Source organism: Vespula pensylvanica, chromosome 2 (assembly GCF_014466175.1).
Source record: "Vespula pensylvanica isolate Volc-1 chromosome 2, ASM1446617v1, whole genome shotgun sequence".
Taxonomy (NCBI): Eukaryota; Metazoa; Arthropoda; class Insecta; order Hymenoptera; family Vespidae; genus Vespula; species Vespula pensylvanica.
This window is the reverse complement of record NC_057686.1, coordinates 9,765,360-9,782,981: the sequence shown is the minus strand read 5'-3', so window position 1 is coordinate 9,782,981 and position 17,622 is coordinate 9,765,360. Positions and strand designations below refer to the sequence as shown.

At 28.4% G+C, this 17,622-nt stretch overlaps 3 protein-coding genes across 7 annotated transcripts in view; 1 reads left to right on the top strand and 2 right to left on the bottom strand.

Moving 5' to 3' along the window:
• Positions 1-283: 283 nt before the first annotated feature.
• LOC122627009 (uncharacterized protein C1orf158 homolog) lies at positions 284-2,613 on the bottom strand. 3 transcript variants are annotated; one of them, XM_043807716.1, is made up of 5 exons: positions 2,516-2,613; positions 1,167-1,460; positions 881-1,014; positions 558-743; positions 284-457 (listed from the first exon to the last, which is right to left on the bottom strand). In XM_043807716.1, exons 2-5 carry the CDS (start codon positions 1,458-1,460, stop codon positions 337-339), a joined length of 735 nt encoding a protein of 244 aa, XP_043663651.1. In that variant the 5' UTR covers positions 2,516-2,613; the 3' UTR covers positions 284-336. The 3 variants fall into 3 exon arrangements, with proteins under 3 accessions (XP_043663651.1, XP_043663652.1, XP_043663654.1); XM_043807717.1 differs by having other exon boundaries at positions 2,512-2,527; XM_043807719.1 differs by lacking the exon at positions 2,516-2,613 and having other exon boundaries at positions 558-734; positions 1,167-1,590.
• A 904-nt stretch (positions 2,614-3,517) lies between these two features.
• LOC122627001 (kinesin heavy chain) lies at positions 3,518-11,841 on the bottom strand. 3 transcript variants are annotated; one of them, XR_006326772.1, is made up of 15 exons: positions 11,167-11,841; positions 10,447-10,588; positions 10,188-10,361; positions 9,736-10,004; positions 9,421-9,667; positions 9,062-9,298; positions 8,547-8,893; positions 8,160-8,363; positions 7,920-8,060; positions 7,555-7,839; positions 7,268-7,453; positions 6,985-7,188; positions 6,588-6,882; positions 6,373-6,468; positions 3,518-5,995 (listed from the first exon to the last, which is right to left on the bottom strand). XR_006326772.1 is itself a non-coding variant. In XM_043807699.1 (14 exons), the coding sequence occupies exons 1-14, from the start codon at positions 11,323-11,325 to the stop codon at positions 6,455-6,457; spliced, it is 2,904 nt and encodes a 967-aa protein (XP_043663634.1). In that variant the 5' UTR covers positions 11,326-11,841; the 3' UTR covers positions 5,250-6,454. The 3 variants fall into 3 exon arrangements, 1 of the variants encoding a protein (XP_043663634.1); XR_006326773.1 differs by having other exon boundaries at positions 5,250-6,288; XM_043807699.1 differs by having other exon boundaries at positions 5,250-6,468.
• LOC122627005 (UNC93-like protein) overlaps positions 11,808-17,622 on the top strand; it is a 39,949-nt gene continuing 34,134 nt past the window's right edge. The window contains exon 1 of the mRNA XM_043807709.1: positions 11,808-11,939. The gene's annotated coding sequence lies outside the window, so the exon portion shown is untranslated. The remainder of the gene's footprint in view (positions 11,940-17,622) is intronic.

Genomic DNA, 17,622 nt, shown 5'->3' with positions numbered 1-17,622 from the left:
TAAATAAATATGAGAAAAAATGAATGCGCAGTGATATACTGCCATGATGCCATGGTACGCGATTAAAATAGATATAAGTTTAAGTTAAAATAGTTTGTAAGTAGAACATTATTTTAACATTCTTGTAACCCTGAGGGGAAGCAATAAAATAAAAATGAAATAAAAGTATTATTATTATATATAACAAAATGTACAAATTTAACGAGAAAATTTTAACAATTTAATAAAATCATACAAATTGAATAATTTACAAACAATAATAAATATGTTTATAAGATGAAGTATTATTTCTTAGAAGTATGATGCAAAAAAAATACCTTAGTAGATGTATTGATTTTAATTTACAATTTTACTACTTGAGTTTTTAAAAGTAATTGGACAACTATTCGAATAGTCATCAATATGGCCAAGATTATTTAAATATGGTACATTCATGTTCACTTGTTGTCTATGAAACCTTTAGAAACAATTAGTAATAGATACGTACATACTTACTATTTATTAAATATAACCACTGAAAGTTCATTATTTTATCATTTTAGAAAAATAAAACTTACTTTTTCTTTACAAGTGAAATATCATGAGCTTTGTACTCATCTTGATACGTAGTTCTCCATCTGCAAAATTGTGTTGCTTCATTTGAAGTACTGTCCCACCAAATTTGTAATACATCCTTTATACCAATTTTTGTCAAATTTCCAAAATTTTCTGTTAAATCTTGTTCTGGTAACCACCTATTTTTCCTTCAATTGTTTTATTTTATATAATTTTATTACTTAATACATATGTTTCTTAAAAAAAGTATTGTATAACAAATTAGCAACCTTAAATACATATATTGTAAGATAATGCTATGTGTCAGATATACACATAATATTACCTTATATTGTAAATCCTTAAATGTGATTTTTGTGATTGCGTAGGTAGAATTCTATAGCTTAAATCATATGTTGTGGTCATGTTGTTGTAATATGACTTTCCATGATGATTCATTAAGGTACCTTTGAATAAACCCTTTTTATATATAGAAATTATTCAATTGAAATATTTAAGTAAATCTTTATAGTACTTTATATTTATAATAAAATATTGCACAATGTTTAAGTGAAAGTTAGACGTAATAATAAATACATTTATTATTAAGATATTTATCATATATGACTTACCTCATTTTTGATTTTATTATTCCAAAATGGTACTTGATTTTTCTTGTATATGTCAATATCATAAGATTTATAATGTTGCTTATATATTGTTTGTGTGTTTGTTATCCACTTATTAGAAGGTATGTAAGATGCGCGACGGTTAAACCAATTTCCTATCAAAACTTTGGAATCGTACTTCTCTTCGCTCACTGTAGGCGCACGATCGAATTCATCTTGTTTATTACTCAGCTTTGTAGATAAGTCGGTCAACGATAAATTTATTGAATGTTTCAAGTTACTGCTTAGCACGGGCATCTTAATTGAATATAATACTAATTATTTTTATATCAATTATAATCATAACATTAATACCGCTAGTAATGCAGCAGATTATAATAATGACAACGATATTTAACAGAAAGCAATATTAAAATGTTCTAATGTACATTAGACATTCAAAAATATAAATATATTTAGGATTATGATTACGATATTTTAAATAAATAGTCACGAATATATTAGTTTTATGGAATTTTATGGAATTTTAATGCATAAGTTGTTTCGTTTATGTAAATAATAATAATAATGAGGAGGAGGAGGAGGAGGAGGAGAAGAACAAGAAGAAGAACAACAACAACAATAACAATAACAAGAACATTAATAATCTCTTTGTGTTGAATACATCCCACGTAGGATACACAAATGTCTTAGATACATCTTGGTACGAAAAAATATACAAAATAATAATGATGATAATGACGACGACGACGACGATGATAATAACAATAGTAATAATAATATTTTTTAGAAATATTCAGAATTAAATACAAATATGTATTGCGATTTATATTATTTCGATTCTAAAGCATCTCTGCATCTTGCACACGAATCTATTATTTAGAATTAATTATTTTGAAATTATAATGCTTCATACTACAATCCGTGAAACTGTTTCAGATGAAGTAGATCTGAACGAATTCAAAAATCATTTTAAAATAAATGGCTAAAATGAATGATAAAGTGAAAGCATCTGACCTCAGATATAATAAACATTGAATGTTATTGTAAATTTTGATGGTATGAGTTTTGATTTCATGAATTTTAATTTCTTTTATAATATAATTTATCAAGACAAACTTTAGAGATAAGAATAAAGCAATAACATTTAAAACTAATTTTTCTTTTTTATATGATAAGAATATTGTCAAAAATCGTCCATTTACAATTTGTAATGATTTTTTTTACCGAAGATAAAGTTATTTAAACTGTTATTATTTCTATTATTATAATTATATAAATTAGTTATTAATAACTTCGTTATATATTAATATTTCGTGTAGCATTTTAAGGATCATATTTATCTTACATACACTTCCAATTATTTGCTTTTAAATAGGATTTAATACATGCAATTATGAATTTCTGTTACTACGAATCCAAAATCGTGACATTTAATATGTTATTTATTGTTATTTATATATTATACTGTTTAAAAAGAAAATTATTTGCAGTTAAATATTTTACGTCAAAAATTAATCAGTCTAAAATACATAAATATATGAAGGTAGACTGTCGTCGTATTTCGAAATATATATATTGCATGTATGTATATATAACGATAGAGATATAAGTAACATATTGTACACTATGTTATATTTGTCCAACATGGTCTTTTTTCAAATGTTCATACAAAATGTGTATTTAAAGGCGTAAGCAGATTCAAATGTTAAAGCAGGTAAGAGAATTGAGAGAGTAGAAAAGAAATTGGCAGGATGGGCCATAAATTTATAAAATATTTTAATGTCTTGTTTGAGTTAAAACTATTTTTTGAATTAAACTAGATTTTTTAAAAACATGAAAAAAGTAATAAAAGCAGACTTCCTCCCTCCTGGTTACGCTCTTGAATGTATTACATTTTCAAGTTTTATGATTTAATATTTAATAATTATTAAAATAGTGAAACATAATTTTATTACTAATTTGTTTATTTTCTTTTACATTCGCATTGCTCCATTTACAAAGATAGCAGCTATAGATCAACCTCCTCTTTAACAATAATAGGCTATGTTTATGTATAATTGCCAACTGAATACATAATTTTACAAAAATTTAATCATTTTAGATACCGATTACACTTTATTATATAACGAAAAATTATATTAACTGCATTGACAACTTTATTATATGTTATAATTTTTTAATTGATTTATTAAATTTCTATTTAAGAATCCTTTGAACTAAATTGTTTAATTAAATACTGAAATATTTCATTAAAGTAATTAATAAAAATATGAAATATATTTTAAATATTTACGGGTAAAATAACTGAAGTGTTATAGAATAACCTGACTTATAACAGATATCATAAAGGATATAGCAATATTTTTGTTATTTCTTATAGAACCAAAATGTCTTTACCTGTAAATGCAATATTATATAACACTCAGTTTCTAATAAATAACAATATTTGAATACAGCTATATGGGTGCTCATTCCAGTTATAGACTGTTTATTTAGATAATTTAAATTAATTTTCAATCACATTCAATAGTATATATTTTTATAAATCATAGATCAAAATTATTTAATTTTTTAAAAATGTAGTTCATTAAATATATAATTACATTGTGCATTGCAAAAGAATAAAAAAGAATGCAAAAACATTCTATCTTAATAAGAGATATAACATTGTAGAATATATAACGTATAGTAATGTGAGCAATCATGATTTTCCTTAGTCTGAAAAATGTGTATTTTGGCTACATTAAAAGAAAATAGATACACTTTCAGTCATCCTTTTATAGGAATTATTTTATAATTTACGATGCTATACCCTTTACATCTCATTGGAACATACATCCATTGCATTTTGAATGCAGTGCCATGAAGCTTACGATTATTAGTATTAATTAATTATAATCTGTGTACACTTTGCAATGATTCTTTATTTCTATACGGAAGTGCAAAAGAGCATTGATGCTTATTCGATGTTCTATAAAAATAAATGTTACGGTATACTGAGATTTTATGTCATGATTCATTAGTTACAGAAAAATACATGAATCATGATAAAAAAAACTCAGCAGTGATTTTTTTTATTTATAATAATGAGGGGAACCTAACAGCATTTTTTGTAGATTTTAAATAACAGATTATTAACACATTAAGCATTTCGGGTGATTAATGTATACCTATGTTATTTGTGAGCAATGTACCATGGATAATAATATGTTTATTTAAATTAATATAAAGACATTCAAGTGCAGTTATATTTATATATATTTGACAAGAATATTTTTAAAATAATTGCATTTATTCTACATTCCAAATTTGTCTTTACTATGTTGACAAATATAATTTTGCTGCTCATATCACAAAAATAAGATAGACCTAATGAAACAGACTATTACATGAAAGAAATTTTTAAAATAAAATAAAAAAATAAATTCATTTTATCTAATAAAAGTTTCTTGATATGGAACAATAATTTATGGATAATTTCATAAAGTATACTGTATTACATTTAATAGAAAAAGAGAGAAGAAAAAGAAAAAATTTATTTTCAATTTAAGGATATGCAAAATTTGCAAACTATATTTACTATACATGGCTTCAATATTCATATATGTATCCCAATTATAAAAAATATTATTCAAATAGTCTATTCCTAACATTAAAATAATTTTAAGTGAGATATGATTGTAATTTTGAGAGTTTACAACGAGTTTTAAGAACGTAAACAGATCTTATTATTAAAATCCAAATTATCTAAAACTGGTAACTTCAAAATTAGATTCAGCACGAAAGACTTTAAAAATGATAAGTATTTAATATATTTGCACAGAACGCAAAGCAATTGTTCGACGAACAGCTTTCATTTGTCTTTAATATAAATTAGAATACAAAATAAATTAATATAAGTGGAACACTTAGCAATGTTTAATGCTGCGATAATTGGCTATATAAAAATAATATATGTAAATTGAAAGTGAAGATGAAAGATCTTTTCGTTTATATTTTTTTTTATAAATATCATTCGCTTTTGGACCTACAATTTTATTGGTAAGAAACCAACGTACTTAACTATCGTTAAGTGGGTACACCAAATAGATCCAAGATTCGATAAGATTCTTGACAATTGTAATCTTCAATAGCTACAAAGGAAGTTTTTTTTTATAATTAAGAATACTTATAAGCCATGATTATTTCTACTGTTCTTTTCAAGGCCGCATATCCGATCATATCTCTTAACTGAATTAGTAACATTTTGTTTCCAAGTCTAATAGTACCATCCAAAACATTCGATTTTGAATGTATTTATCATAAGTTTAATGATACTTGATATTACAAATAAAGTCCATGGTAGACCGGATGTTATAACAATAACAATCGCATAGTATTATTATTGTTGTTATTATTATCATTATCATTATTATTACCATTATCTTTACTATCATTATCATTATCATTATTATTATTTTTATATATTTTTAACTTTTTGAAAAAAATTATGCTATGTAGTTACAGAAGAACAAAGCTATTTTAGCAAGATTGTTTCATATAATTGAGAAAGAATTGAGAATATTTATGGTAATTTCCTTTTTTATAAGTGCAATTGAGTTAAATATTTATATATGGATGGGACATGCAGCGCATTGATAAATTGATGCACTCATATTAGTATACTTTTAAGCACATGCTTGTTTCTACAAAAAAAGAAGTGACGGTGCTTTTTAAGATTATAATACATCTATTGCCTTTAAAATATAACATTTATATGAATACACCATAGATTGGTTTGTTTCGATCTCCTAGCACCTCAGCACGCAAAGCGTTCTTGCGATCGTGTTCTGCAAAAGTGAAGGATTTGACGTTATACTCAACATTACTATACGTTCTTAACCACGTTCTCCAATAAAAAAACTTAAGCATATGACAGAGATATATGAATTAATTTTTTCCCTAAAGTTTACACCACGTGTCCGAAAGATCACAGAATTGGAAGTATGTATTACATTTGGTTTTGGAAGAGGAAGAAAGAAAAAAAGCGCAGAGATAAAGAAATAACATATCGCTAAGTTTGTTCGTTTGTTATTTCGTGACATACAAAAGTATTCTGAAAAAAGTATCAGCTTTAATACCTCTGTCAATTCGTAACAAAAATATCGTTTTAAAATAGTGAAAATAAAGTTACAAAATCGTTAGCATGACAAATCCATTCACTTACTCTAAAATGTAGAGCGGCCTGAAGTGACTCCTTTTGTACAAAATCGAACAAACCCACGATTTCCCAATCATAATGTAGTATCTTAATTAAGAGCATCTAAAAAAAAAAAAAAAAAAAAAAAAAAAAAAGAAAAAAAAAAAAGAAAAAAGTAATAGGTAAAGTGAATTTATTCTATATGTGTATAATTTATTTCATATAGATGAATTATTGCTTACCACGATTGCCGGTTCTAATAGCGTTAACATTGCTTAAATGATGCTGACCAGCTCGAATAGGCTTTGCAATTTGTGCACTAGGTCCACGACGAGCCAAATTTTTCTGTCTGACAGCTTCTTTAATCCTATCTACTTCATATTGGTAACGCTTACGATCTCGCATTGCACCTTCTTTGGCATCTCGCAAAGCTGTTTCCAAAGCTTTTACACGTTCAACGGTTGTCCTTAATTTTTTTTCAAGTTTAGGTAATTCACATCGAAGATCCGCATTATCTCTGACTAATTGTTTGTGAACCTAATAAAAAACGAAATGTGACAAAGTGAAACTTGCTTGAAATAGAACACGTGTATTATATCATTACAACATAAATATAATTACTCTAATTACGATACTAACCTTCGTAAGCTGATCTAGATTATTTTCTAAAAAGGAAATCTTTTGCTTCTGAGCAAGTGAGCCACCATCGTCCTCATTGTCCTCAACGTGAATTGATTTTTTTATCCTAGTCTGCAAGTCCTGAACGAATAATTTACGTAAATTGTGAAGTGTTTGCAATTCTTTGCAAACAGTATCCTCCAGTCCTTTAAGCTCTTTTCTAGCCTAAAGTTTTTAAATTCATATTATAAGATAAATTTTTATAAACGGCAATTTTAATTTATCAAACAAAATCATAACATACTTGTTCTCGGCGTTCATGAAGCAATATCATTTCTTGGAGTTTAACCGATTTATTTACTTCTTCCTGCTTCAATCGTTCATAATCCGCTTGCATTCGTTGATGGGCTAAAGTGAATTTTTGATTCAAATCTCTCAATTCACTGATCAAATCTTGTTTTTCAGATAATTCATCCCTAAGCGCAGCGACCTGAATATTAATTTTATATATATGACATGTTGAATACATTGTTTGTTTATATTTTAAATCCTTACTTATATAGACAGTAGATTTATTTTTTATAATTTTACCTGCTTTTGGTGTACATCACGCAGCTGATCCATTTGCTCTTCTAAAGCTACTTTCATCTTTGTAGCTGCTTCTTTCTCTTCTGCTTTCTCTTTATTAGTAACCGCTTGAACTTGTTCTGCTGCTTTAAGCTTTGCACATTCTTCCCGTAGCGCATCTACATCTTCTTCCAAAGCACGTTTTCGAGCTTCTGCTTCTTTCATAGATTCTGATAATGTTTGTGTACGAGCTTCATGTTGACTGATTAGGAGCCGACATTCTGCCAAATCTTTTTCATATTCAGAAACCTAATATCCATAAATAAATAACTTTTACGTATACGCATGGAATATATTTAAATAATAGAGATCGCGCTAATTTAACTTACTTTTTTGTTGCAATCCACTTGAGAACTCTCTAATCCTTGACAACGTTGAACTAAATTTTTTACCTCTGATTTCATTTTACTAATGAAGAGTCTTGCAACTGTGAATTCTTCTTCCAATTTACCATTACTTTCTGGTGTAACCTAATTTGTAAATAAAGATCAAATCGTATATGAAACTTACACAAGATTATTAAATGTGTGGGTAAAATTTATTATGTAATTAATTCAAAGTAAAGTTACTTTAAGATTTTCATCACCACCTATAGCCACTCCAATTTCTCCTAAATCTTTCAAAAAATTAGCAAACATATCAGCAATACGTTTTCTTTGATGAGCAGACATATCACGCAATTGTTGCAATTCAGATTCAATATTATTTAATGTTGCTTGTTTAGCGAGAAGTTCTTCTGTCAATCTTTCATGCTGTTTATTTTTCAATTCCACCTAAAGAAAAAAGAGTGCAAATCAGTTACACTTCAAATTGATTATTATTCTACATTAATATCTCTTTATCCTCTTAATAACTTGGTATACAAATTCTTTCTTAATACTTTAAATCAAAAGATATTGCTGTTTTTGAATATACTATTATAATATTAAATATTTTTAAGCTTAATCTATCATTACCTCTTGTGATTTTTGATCATAATTCACTGCCAATTCTTCCAGAGCTTGTAAAACTTCTTTGACTTCCTCTTTAGCACTTTCATTTTCCTGTTGTATTCTATTCATTTCTTGCTGCAATTGTTCATAATCCCTTCTAGCGCTTGCAATCAATTCCTCTTGTTCTTCCATTTGTTCCTTTAACTTTTCAACATATTGAGATTGTTGATTAATCTCTTCGTCCTTGTCATCCAACTGTTGATACAGTCTTTCACGTTCTTCCTCTAGTTTTTGTCTTTCTTCATTCGAAAGAGATCCAGCCATAAGTCCACCACCAGGTGTAGCAGGCAGAGGACCGTCGTCAAGTTTGCCTGATAAAGTAAATAATAGTGAAATCATTTATTAAATTGAACAATACAAAAGCAGTATAGAGCAAATCATATTTCATCATTCGAAACATCAATGTAATTTAAGAAATCATATTTCTAGAGTATTAATATAAGTAATGGGAGACGATATTTTAATTTTCAGATCATTACCTTCGACAGATGCAGTAATTGGTGTAATAACATCAGGTCCTTCCACTAAACTGACTTGTTCTTCGGGTTTTACAGTCTCACCTTGACGCCAACGAGACAATTCTGCTTCTAATTTTTCAACTTTGCCTTTAAGTCTAGCAGCCTTTTCCTTCTCACGTTCATAACGGCGTTTCCATTCTTCTGCAGTTAATTCTTCATTGACACACACAACATTCTTTATAGTTTTGGCACGTTTACCTATAACAAGAGAAATATCTTTTATTTAAACAAATGTTTAAATAAATACCGTAGTTTTTAATTAACGACAAAAGAGTGGTATATATATTAACACAAGACTCCTGTTCTATCATATATATTACCGAAATCTAGAGTTGACTTAGTCTCTGATTCGTTAAAACTAGCAGGTGAACAACAAATGATAATTGTAGTTCGAGCATTGCCACCAAGTGATTCTTGCAAAATTCTTGTCAGTTTAGAGTCACGATAAGGAATGTGCGTTTTGTTGCCATCGGCAAGCGCAGATATAACGTTACCAAGAGCAGATAGAGACTTGTTAATATTTTTAGCCTCATCAAGAACAGTACCTTCAGCTCCAGTTTTAGACACCTATAATTTATGAAAAATCAAATATTTTAATTTCTTAGATGATGAGGTTAATTTCGTTTGGTTTTTACCTTTTCTGAACCAGCCAGATCAACGAGATATAATTTTCCTGAAAGTTTTTTTTGATTCTCAAGATTTTCTTGTTTGACATTAATTAAGAAAACTGAATGAGAACGAGAACTGTGTTCATTCATATTGGTTACAGCGATATGCCGATTAGACTTTCCTTCCTCGATTACTTCAAAAACTTCTTCCGGACTAGATACAAATCTTTCAGTTGCTCCTTTCACAAACGGAACTCGATTTTTATCTTCATGCACACTTAAGTTTACCTTAGAGACTGAAAAACAAAATAATATATATCATGTGTAATATATATGTTATTATAATAAACTTGACAATTAAATATCAAACTATTTAACATATGATTTATTCTTTATCATATTTATATATAACCGTTATAAAAATGAGACAAAATTGAATTTCTTAATAATAACTTATAAGATTGCAAGCAAGTACTTACCATCAAGAAGATCTCTAATCTTGTCCATGTAAATTTCAAAATAAGATACTTTAATATGGAACTCTAAATTCTCCTCCATAATGTAAATATGATTGAAAATATCATTAACGATCCTTGGAATGATACCCTGTTTATTAGGATCTCCAATAACACCTTCCATTGTATGGGTTTTTCCTATGAAATAATAAGTTAAAATTTAGTAAAATACAAATAAATCATCTATTATTGTACACTTATTAATTTATAAACTATGTCTTACCTGATGATGTTTGTCCATAAGCAAAAATGGTACCGTTATATCCTGCCAATACATCTGTGACAATAGATTTAGCTGCTTCATTGTATACTTTGTCTTGTGTAGCATTTGGTTTAAATACTTTATCAAAAAGATATACTTTTCCCTAAAATAAATAAATATGTACATACATAGATACTTAAAATATGTTTGTATAAAAGCAAAAAAGTAATAACGTCAAATATAAATAATAGAAAATGATATCTATATATATTTCTTTACCTTATAATAGCACTTACTAGTATTTATATTCTTATTAAATAGTAAAGATTATCATATTATATATTTATATGTACAGATAGTAAAAAGAGAAGAAATAAACGCATGCATGTATATATCCCTTATAGTCATATAGGAATGTAGTATAAAAATTATATTAAATCTAAATCACAAAAGATTGAATCTAAATTAAAAGGTTGTCTTTAACTCGAACAATTGAAAGAGAAAACGTAAAATGAACAAGCTGTAATCGTTTGAAGGAAGAAAAAAAAGTTCAACGACAATTTAATCGGGATCTGTTTGCTATTTCCAACGAATTATACAAAAAGAGAAAATAAAACAATCCAGAAACAGTTGTCTATCGTAATATTGCGACATTAGGGTGAGGAACGTTACGTTAATAAGAGACTTAGCAGGAATAGAAGAAAAGGACAATAGTGTTAGCTCTGCGAAATAAGAACATACCCCAATCGAGATACAATTCTCCTCTCCACCGGATGGGAACTTGACAATAAACTTTGAGCCAGCCTTTTCCTCAGAGTCATTCAACGGTCGAAACCTGCAGACTACCTTAATACTATCCTCCGCGGCTATCTCTCGTTCTCTCGGCGTCTCCATTGCCATTACCTTCAGTACGTTCTATGCCACCTTCTTAGATTTCACACTTTTCAAAGAGTCTTCCTCTTGTTTTCCAATATTTGGGCTCGTTACTCTCTTCTATAAATGATACGTTCTCCCTACGTTCGTAGAGAGCACAAGCGACGCGATGAACGCGCGCACCGCATCAAGACCGACCGTCTATCGAACGCTTCTTTTCCCAAGCTGTCACAATGACGATCTATACCACAGCCACGGCCCGTTCTCTCTTTCTTTCTTTTTCTTTCTTTCTTTCTGTCTTTCTTTCTCTGCCCGCCCAGTAAGGCAAGATGGCGACTGCTCGGCCGATATAAAATAATTCTACACGCGACAAAGAATAGTTTTATTGCCGTTCGAAAAAAGGATTACGTGCACCTTGATGCTTCGTCGGATGTATTTTCCGCGAGACCTACTTACATCCTTGATATATAGCGGAACATAATATCGTTTCGCGCTGATTTCTTCACGAACCTACCGGAATAAGTATTTTCACCTACTACGATCGATCGGAGGGAGACATACCATGACGAAAGTTTCAACGCAATCCCTCCAAGCGACCATGCGCAACCTGCTCCCTTCTCCTCCTTTTCCCCGACACCTACGTAAGTACAAAGTAGCCTCTCCAACTGCACGAAACTAACTCCCTCGCACTCGCCTCTCTCTGTTGAACATTCATTGACGCTCCCATTGTTTATGTGTTTCTTCATATTCTTTATCTATATACGAATATATAATGAGTTGCGTTCTCTTAAATAGGTTTTCACTTTAAGCAAACGAATTTTGGTTCATGACAAAAATATTCTCAGTTTATTTCCTGTTTATAAAGAGTATTGAGTAATTATGAATAATCACAATTGTTAATTCTTTTCCGTTGAAATTAGGAATAATTCCAGCAGGGCGCTTTTACCGTTTTTACTGCTGTTAGGAGCTGAATTCTAAACAGCTTTTCTTATTGCACTGCAATTTACACCATTCTTATACGTGATGTATATACAGTATAAACAAAAGATGAATCGTAGATTCATCCATAGGATTGGAGTTTCCAACTAATAATTGTTTAACCATACGTCATCCTTGTGCGAGCGAAAATAATTACGACTAATAGAATACTTAACTATATATGCGTACAATTATTACACGGGGAAGATTTAAAGTAAATTAAATTATTAAACAAAAATTCATCGATCAATGTGAGATTCTTCTAAAATTTAGTTTTTACTTCGAAAATTGAAAATAATTGAGTTACATAATCCATATTTCGCGAAATGAATTTGTGCTCCCTTCTTTTATTTCCATTCTTAAATTAAAACATCATAATATCTAATGGTCAAATTCACATAGTTAACTTACGAAGATTAGGGTTACCTTGAATGTAATTGCATCTTACTTTTTGTAGTATTTTAGAAAAATTTTATTATGAACGTTCTAATTGGTCGTCAGTATAATTTCTTTTACACCATTGGCTATTTAACCATGCTGTACGGGAAATATTAAAAATTGTAAATATCATTATTAATTTGTATTATTCGATAACGTCTTTTGATATTATTTAATTGAGTCACTATGTTTAAAATGAATAAATGAAGTATACTTGAAAATATAGGACATATAGGACATGTCAAATTTATGAAAAATATATATATATTTTCGTTGTCAAAAGAAATGTATCGTTGCTATTATCATCGCGCTCTCTGTTGGTAAAATTGTATACGAAACTTATCATACATTGGGTGGTTTTCATTTACCCATTCATATACCCTGACACACATTGAACACGGGCAGTGATATACACATGATGCATTGTTGCTTAATGAGATGATGTCTTTATAAGAGAAGATGTCTTGTTGTACTTGATAATTATTCTTTTTTTTTTAGAAATTAATCTATTTTTATTGCTAAATTTTATTAAATTTATATTTTTTGTTGGCTATTACCAAAATATTATTTACATTTGCACTTGAATTTCGAGTCAATCGAGTAATTCTAACTGCGAAGGATAACACTTAAACTTTTTCTTGACAAAACAATGACTATATTTTATATTAATACGGGATTAAATAAAACGAAGCGTATAATTAGACTTGACAACACTTAGAAAAGAAAAAACTAAAGCGTTCCTGCGTTGTTAAAGATCATAGCCACGAGTATTGCTGGAACAGGATTGGCTGGACAAAATCGCACGTTAAGTGGCAACTGGTCACGTAATATTACTGTAGCTACTTGAGAAAGTCTATCGTGCCACCTATCGCTGTATAGTATAAATTATTATTGAGTTTATAGTTTCTAATTTTTCCGCAAGGTAATATAGCATAATGTTTGATAATATTGCTGTCATGGTAAGTAGTTATTTTGCAAATGAAGTGTAGAACATGACAAAAAAACACCGATAATGTTAATGTAGCACTTCTTAATATGTACTATTTTTCATTGTTTTTTATTCTAATTTTATTTTAAATCGTTGCTAATATTGCAGTATAAATTCACGTAGACATTTTAAGGCTTATTATCTTAATGTTAAAATCAAGAGTGTATTAACAAACTATTTGAAATTCTGTACGTATTTGTACGCATTTAACAAAAAATTTTAACTAAAAATATATAGGAGAACGTTAATTTATTGTCCAACTTATGTCAAGTAATAAAATTAGTTATAACAATGAGAAATACGTAAGTATTCGTCTATATTTAACAGAAGCCAATTTTAGAAATTATAATGATATGTTTAGAAATACAATATAATGTATACAATTGTAAAAGAAGAAGCTATACGAAGCTTCTAAAGTCTGTCGAATTATATATTTAGAGAAAATGTTAACTTATTTCTTTTCTTTTATCTCCTGAGGATGTATAATAATTAAATGAAATTTAAAATAAATACGAAATAATAATAAAAAACTACGATTATACCTAAAAAGATATGAAATTTTTATTTTATATTTTTTCTTGCAAAAATGTGTAATAATAAATTAATAATGAAATTAATTAATAATAAATTAATACAAGAAATTTGGTCAATCGTATTGCGAATTGATGATCGGTGGATCGTATCGCGGATAAGTTGTGAATACTTCGAAGTAGGCCATGGTTTCTCGGATTATAAGGATACCAATGATCTTACGTAATATTGTAAAAGTGACAAATACCTTACGCATTTAAATATTTGATGCTACATCTATTCGTCTGATATAAGATACCGATTGTTTTACTGCTGAGAAAAATTTTCCTTTAGGATTTTCTGTTAGGAGAAGAACTCTCTTTCATCTCCTGACAAGTTATTTTCTTTTAAATCATGCTTTGCAAAAGAAAATATGATCAGCTGTTAAGTCGTTATTTTGTTAATAATTATATCTAAAAGAAAAGCAATATTTATAAAAAATAAAAAATTATACGTAGTTAATTGGCTCTCTTAAGCTTATATAATTTAGCTTACAAATTTATAGGTTCAGGAAGCTTTTAGATTCATCCTTACTGGGAGCAAGTTCTCTTTTTCTTTTGCGATTATAGACTCATTACATCGATTAGTTTTCTAATAAAAAAAAGAAGAATATAAAATTACAAAGATTATATTTTGCAACAAAACGTAACAATATTTTTTTTTTCGTTCACGATTCTTTCTTTTTCAAATATTTTAATCGAAGTTATGTTTGTTTAAACAATAGAAAATAAACCACTTTATTGATATCTCTTTAACATATCTACGTATATGTGATATATTATCATTTTTTTCTGGTAAGGATAAATGAGAAGAATCACAGTACTTATTTGTAAACATTGAATTGCTAGTAGAAATATGTTGCTTCGAAAAGAACACGCTTCTCGCGACAAGTCGTAATGTCACGTCTTCGGCATCTTTGCGAAACGATTTGGTTTTGCCGATGCTCCTAGCATTCATGATTACTTTGTATAAATACCGATACACGGTGTTCTTGCGTAATCGGATAACCAACTACCGTCCTTCTGCGATAATATATTTTCTACACAGCTACGGTAACTTTTCATTGGATTCATACGAACGTGTTTGTCACCAAAATAGCTCGAGTAGTTCCACCATTAACAAGAGTCGTAGACTTTATCAAAATATTCATCATATCGTTATTTAATTTTTTTATCTTGCCGAAAAAACGTGGAAAATAGTTGGAAATTATATTATTTTTAATTTATTTTGGAAATTAAATTATATTTTGTATGATCCTTTTATGAATATTTTTCTAGCAACATTTTAAGTTGTCAGAAGTAGGCATCTATGCCATTATTTATTAGTAAAAGGAATTTTATGAGCTTGCAACTTCTATAAAATGTCATATTAATCATTAGTATCATCATATTAGTGTTGTCTGTCTACATTAATCTAAATTAATATAAATTAGCATGTATTAATCAAGCTGCGCTTAAAATGAAATCATGATCAAGTTTGTAAATATTCTCTGTTCATAAAAATCCTCTGGATTAGAAATGTTTTATGAATCAACAAGGTGTTAATAATTGTAATCAAATTTAAATAAGAAATTTTAAGAATATAGCTTTATATAAAGTAGTTATCTTGACACGGGTACTGCGTAAAACACACATTGATACAAATACGATAGAAGACAAAACGAAGAAGGAAATACATTAAGATAATACGTTCAAACATTCAACACCGAATGAAGACAACTCGGTTGGATTTTGACGTATGTTATACTTCTGTATACACACTTTTATATACTCACCGATCGTTCTAATACGCATAATGAATCTTTAGTATAATCGATGTGAGGCAAAACACTTTTTGTACTTTTTTGTTTGTAAAAGGTAGCAAATATTGTAATGTGGATAAAATTAATAAAATTCTATACTGCCTTTAAATTTGCGGTCCATTCTTAATAATAATTTTTTTTAAACCGATGATTTTTCTCAGTATCATTTTTTGTTTAATCAAGAAGTTGTAATGATTTTTATCATAAAATGTTCTTAATAATTCTTTTCTCTTAGAATTTGAGTTTTGTATGTATTCTATTGAATGGCATAATAAAAATTTCTTATTGTCGGGTGAGAAAGTTGGAAACACTCTCTCGTCTTTGCAATTTTTCATAACTTTTTTATGTTAAAGTACAATATCTAGAATTATAATCGTTCGAAAACAGTAATACATCAATGAAAAAGTAACGTTACTTACGTTCATAATAATTCTTCTTTTTTAAATTCATTGCGACGTGTTGACGTTACAACCTCGAAGTCATATTTAAATTGAATTAATGTATGTATCCCTATAGGACTGTTAATAATTAACAAGTGTTTTCTATATAACAATAATGACGACAAAGTCATTGACGTCGCGTTTCATTTTTATTATCGTTTACAAAACCTTGAACGAAGGCCATCGCATGTCTATCTTTTGTGGAGTTTCGTTTACTCTCATCTCGAAAATATCTGTTTTTATTCAAATCTACATACTTCAAGAATCAAGTTTATACCACTATATGGAATTACGTAGTAATTATGTATCAAGGCCGTTTGGATTTCGGCCAATTTTTCTTTTTATTATTTTTCGTTATGCGTGCAATAGAAGCAACATTTTTTTCTATGAATCCTTCTCTTATCACACTATTGCAGTAGTGTTGTAGTTATTATCATTAATTTTTCATCTCTCATTATGATTCAAAATTCTTGATGTTCACGAAGATAATTAACGAATCATTGGCACATTCGATAATTTATCGTGGAAAGTTTTCAATACGTCCATGATTTACGACGATTTCTCTAGTCGTGGGTGCGGATCCATCGTGACGAGACTTTCGGATGATTGTCAAGGTTAGTATAAAAATGAAATCGTCGATTAAACTTTCGCACAAATATCTTATCTACAATAAATTTCAAGTTAGTTTTGACGTTTCAATTATTATATTTCAATTTAAATATCCGAAATAAAATCTAATAAGAACATAGAAAATATATAATAGAAGTAGAAAAATATATATAGAAAACATATAATACGATTGCTTTTGTCATTAAAACGTATCAATATTTTCCTACGTTATGTTAATGTTCTCCATCCTTTTCGAGTTGTATACTGTTGTTGTTTCTTTTTATTTCATTTACGAAATATGTACAAATTCGTTATGGCACTACGTTGATTGTGACGTAACTTTAATTGTGATGTAATATTTAAGTATGGTATTGATAGTAATTTTTTGTAATTACAATATCCCAAGAAAACATTATTTTTATATAAGAAAAAAATATCCGCATATATACTTGATTGCGTGATCGGTTGTCCTTTTAAGTTCAATAGTCCTTCTAAAAACA

Bases quoted from the DNA above. Each gene is read 5' to 3' on its own strand.
- LOC122627009 (XM_043807716.1), bottom strand. From the start codon at position 1,460: ATGCCCGTGCTAAGCAGTAACTTGAAACATTCAATAAATTTATCGTTG. The intron at 744-880 runs GTAATATTATGT...AAACAATTGAAG, and splicing joins TTAAGGATTTACAATATAAG to GAAAAATAGGTGGTTACCAG. The intron at 458-557 runs GTAAGTTTTATT...TTGTTTCTAAAG, and splicing joins ATTTCACTTGTAAAGAAAAA to GTTTCATAGACAACAAGTGA.
- LOC122627001 (XM_043807699.1), bottom strand. From the start codon at position 11,325: ATGGCAATGGAGACGCCGAGAGAACGAGAGATAGCCGCGGAGGATAGT. The intron at 10,362-10,446 runs GTAAGACATAGT...ATTATTTCATAG, and splicing joins TTATGGACAAACATCATCAG to GAAAAACCCATACAATGGAA. The intron at 8,894-9,061 runs GTAATGATCTGA...TTACTTTATCAG, and splicing joins AATTACTGCATCTGTCGAAG to GCAAACTTGACGACGGTCCT.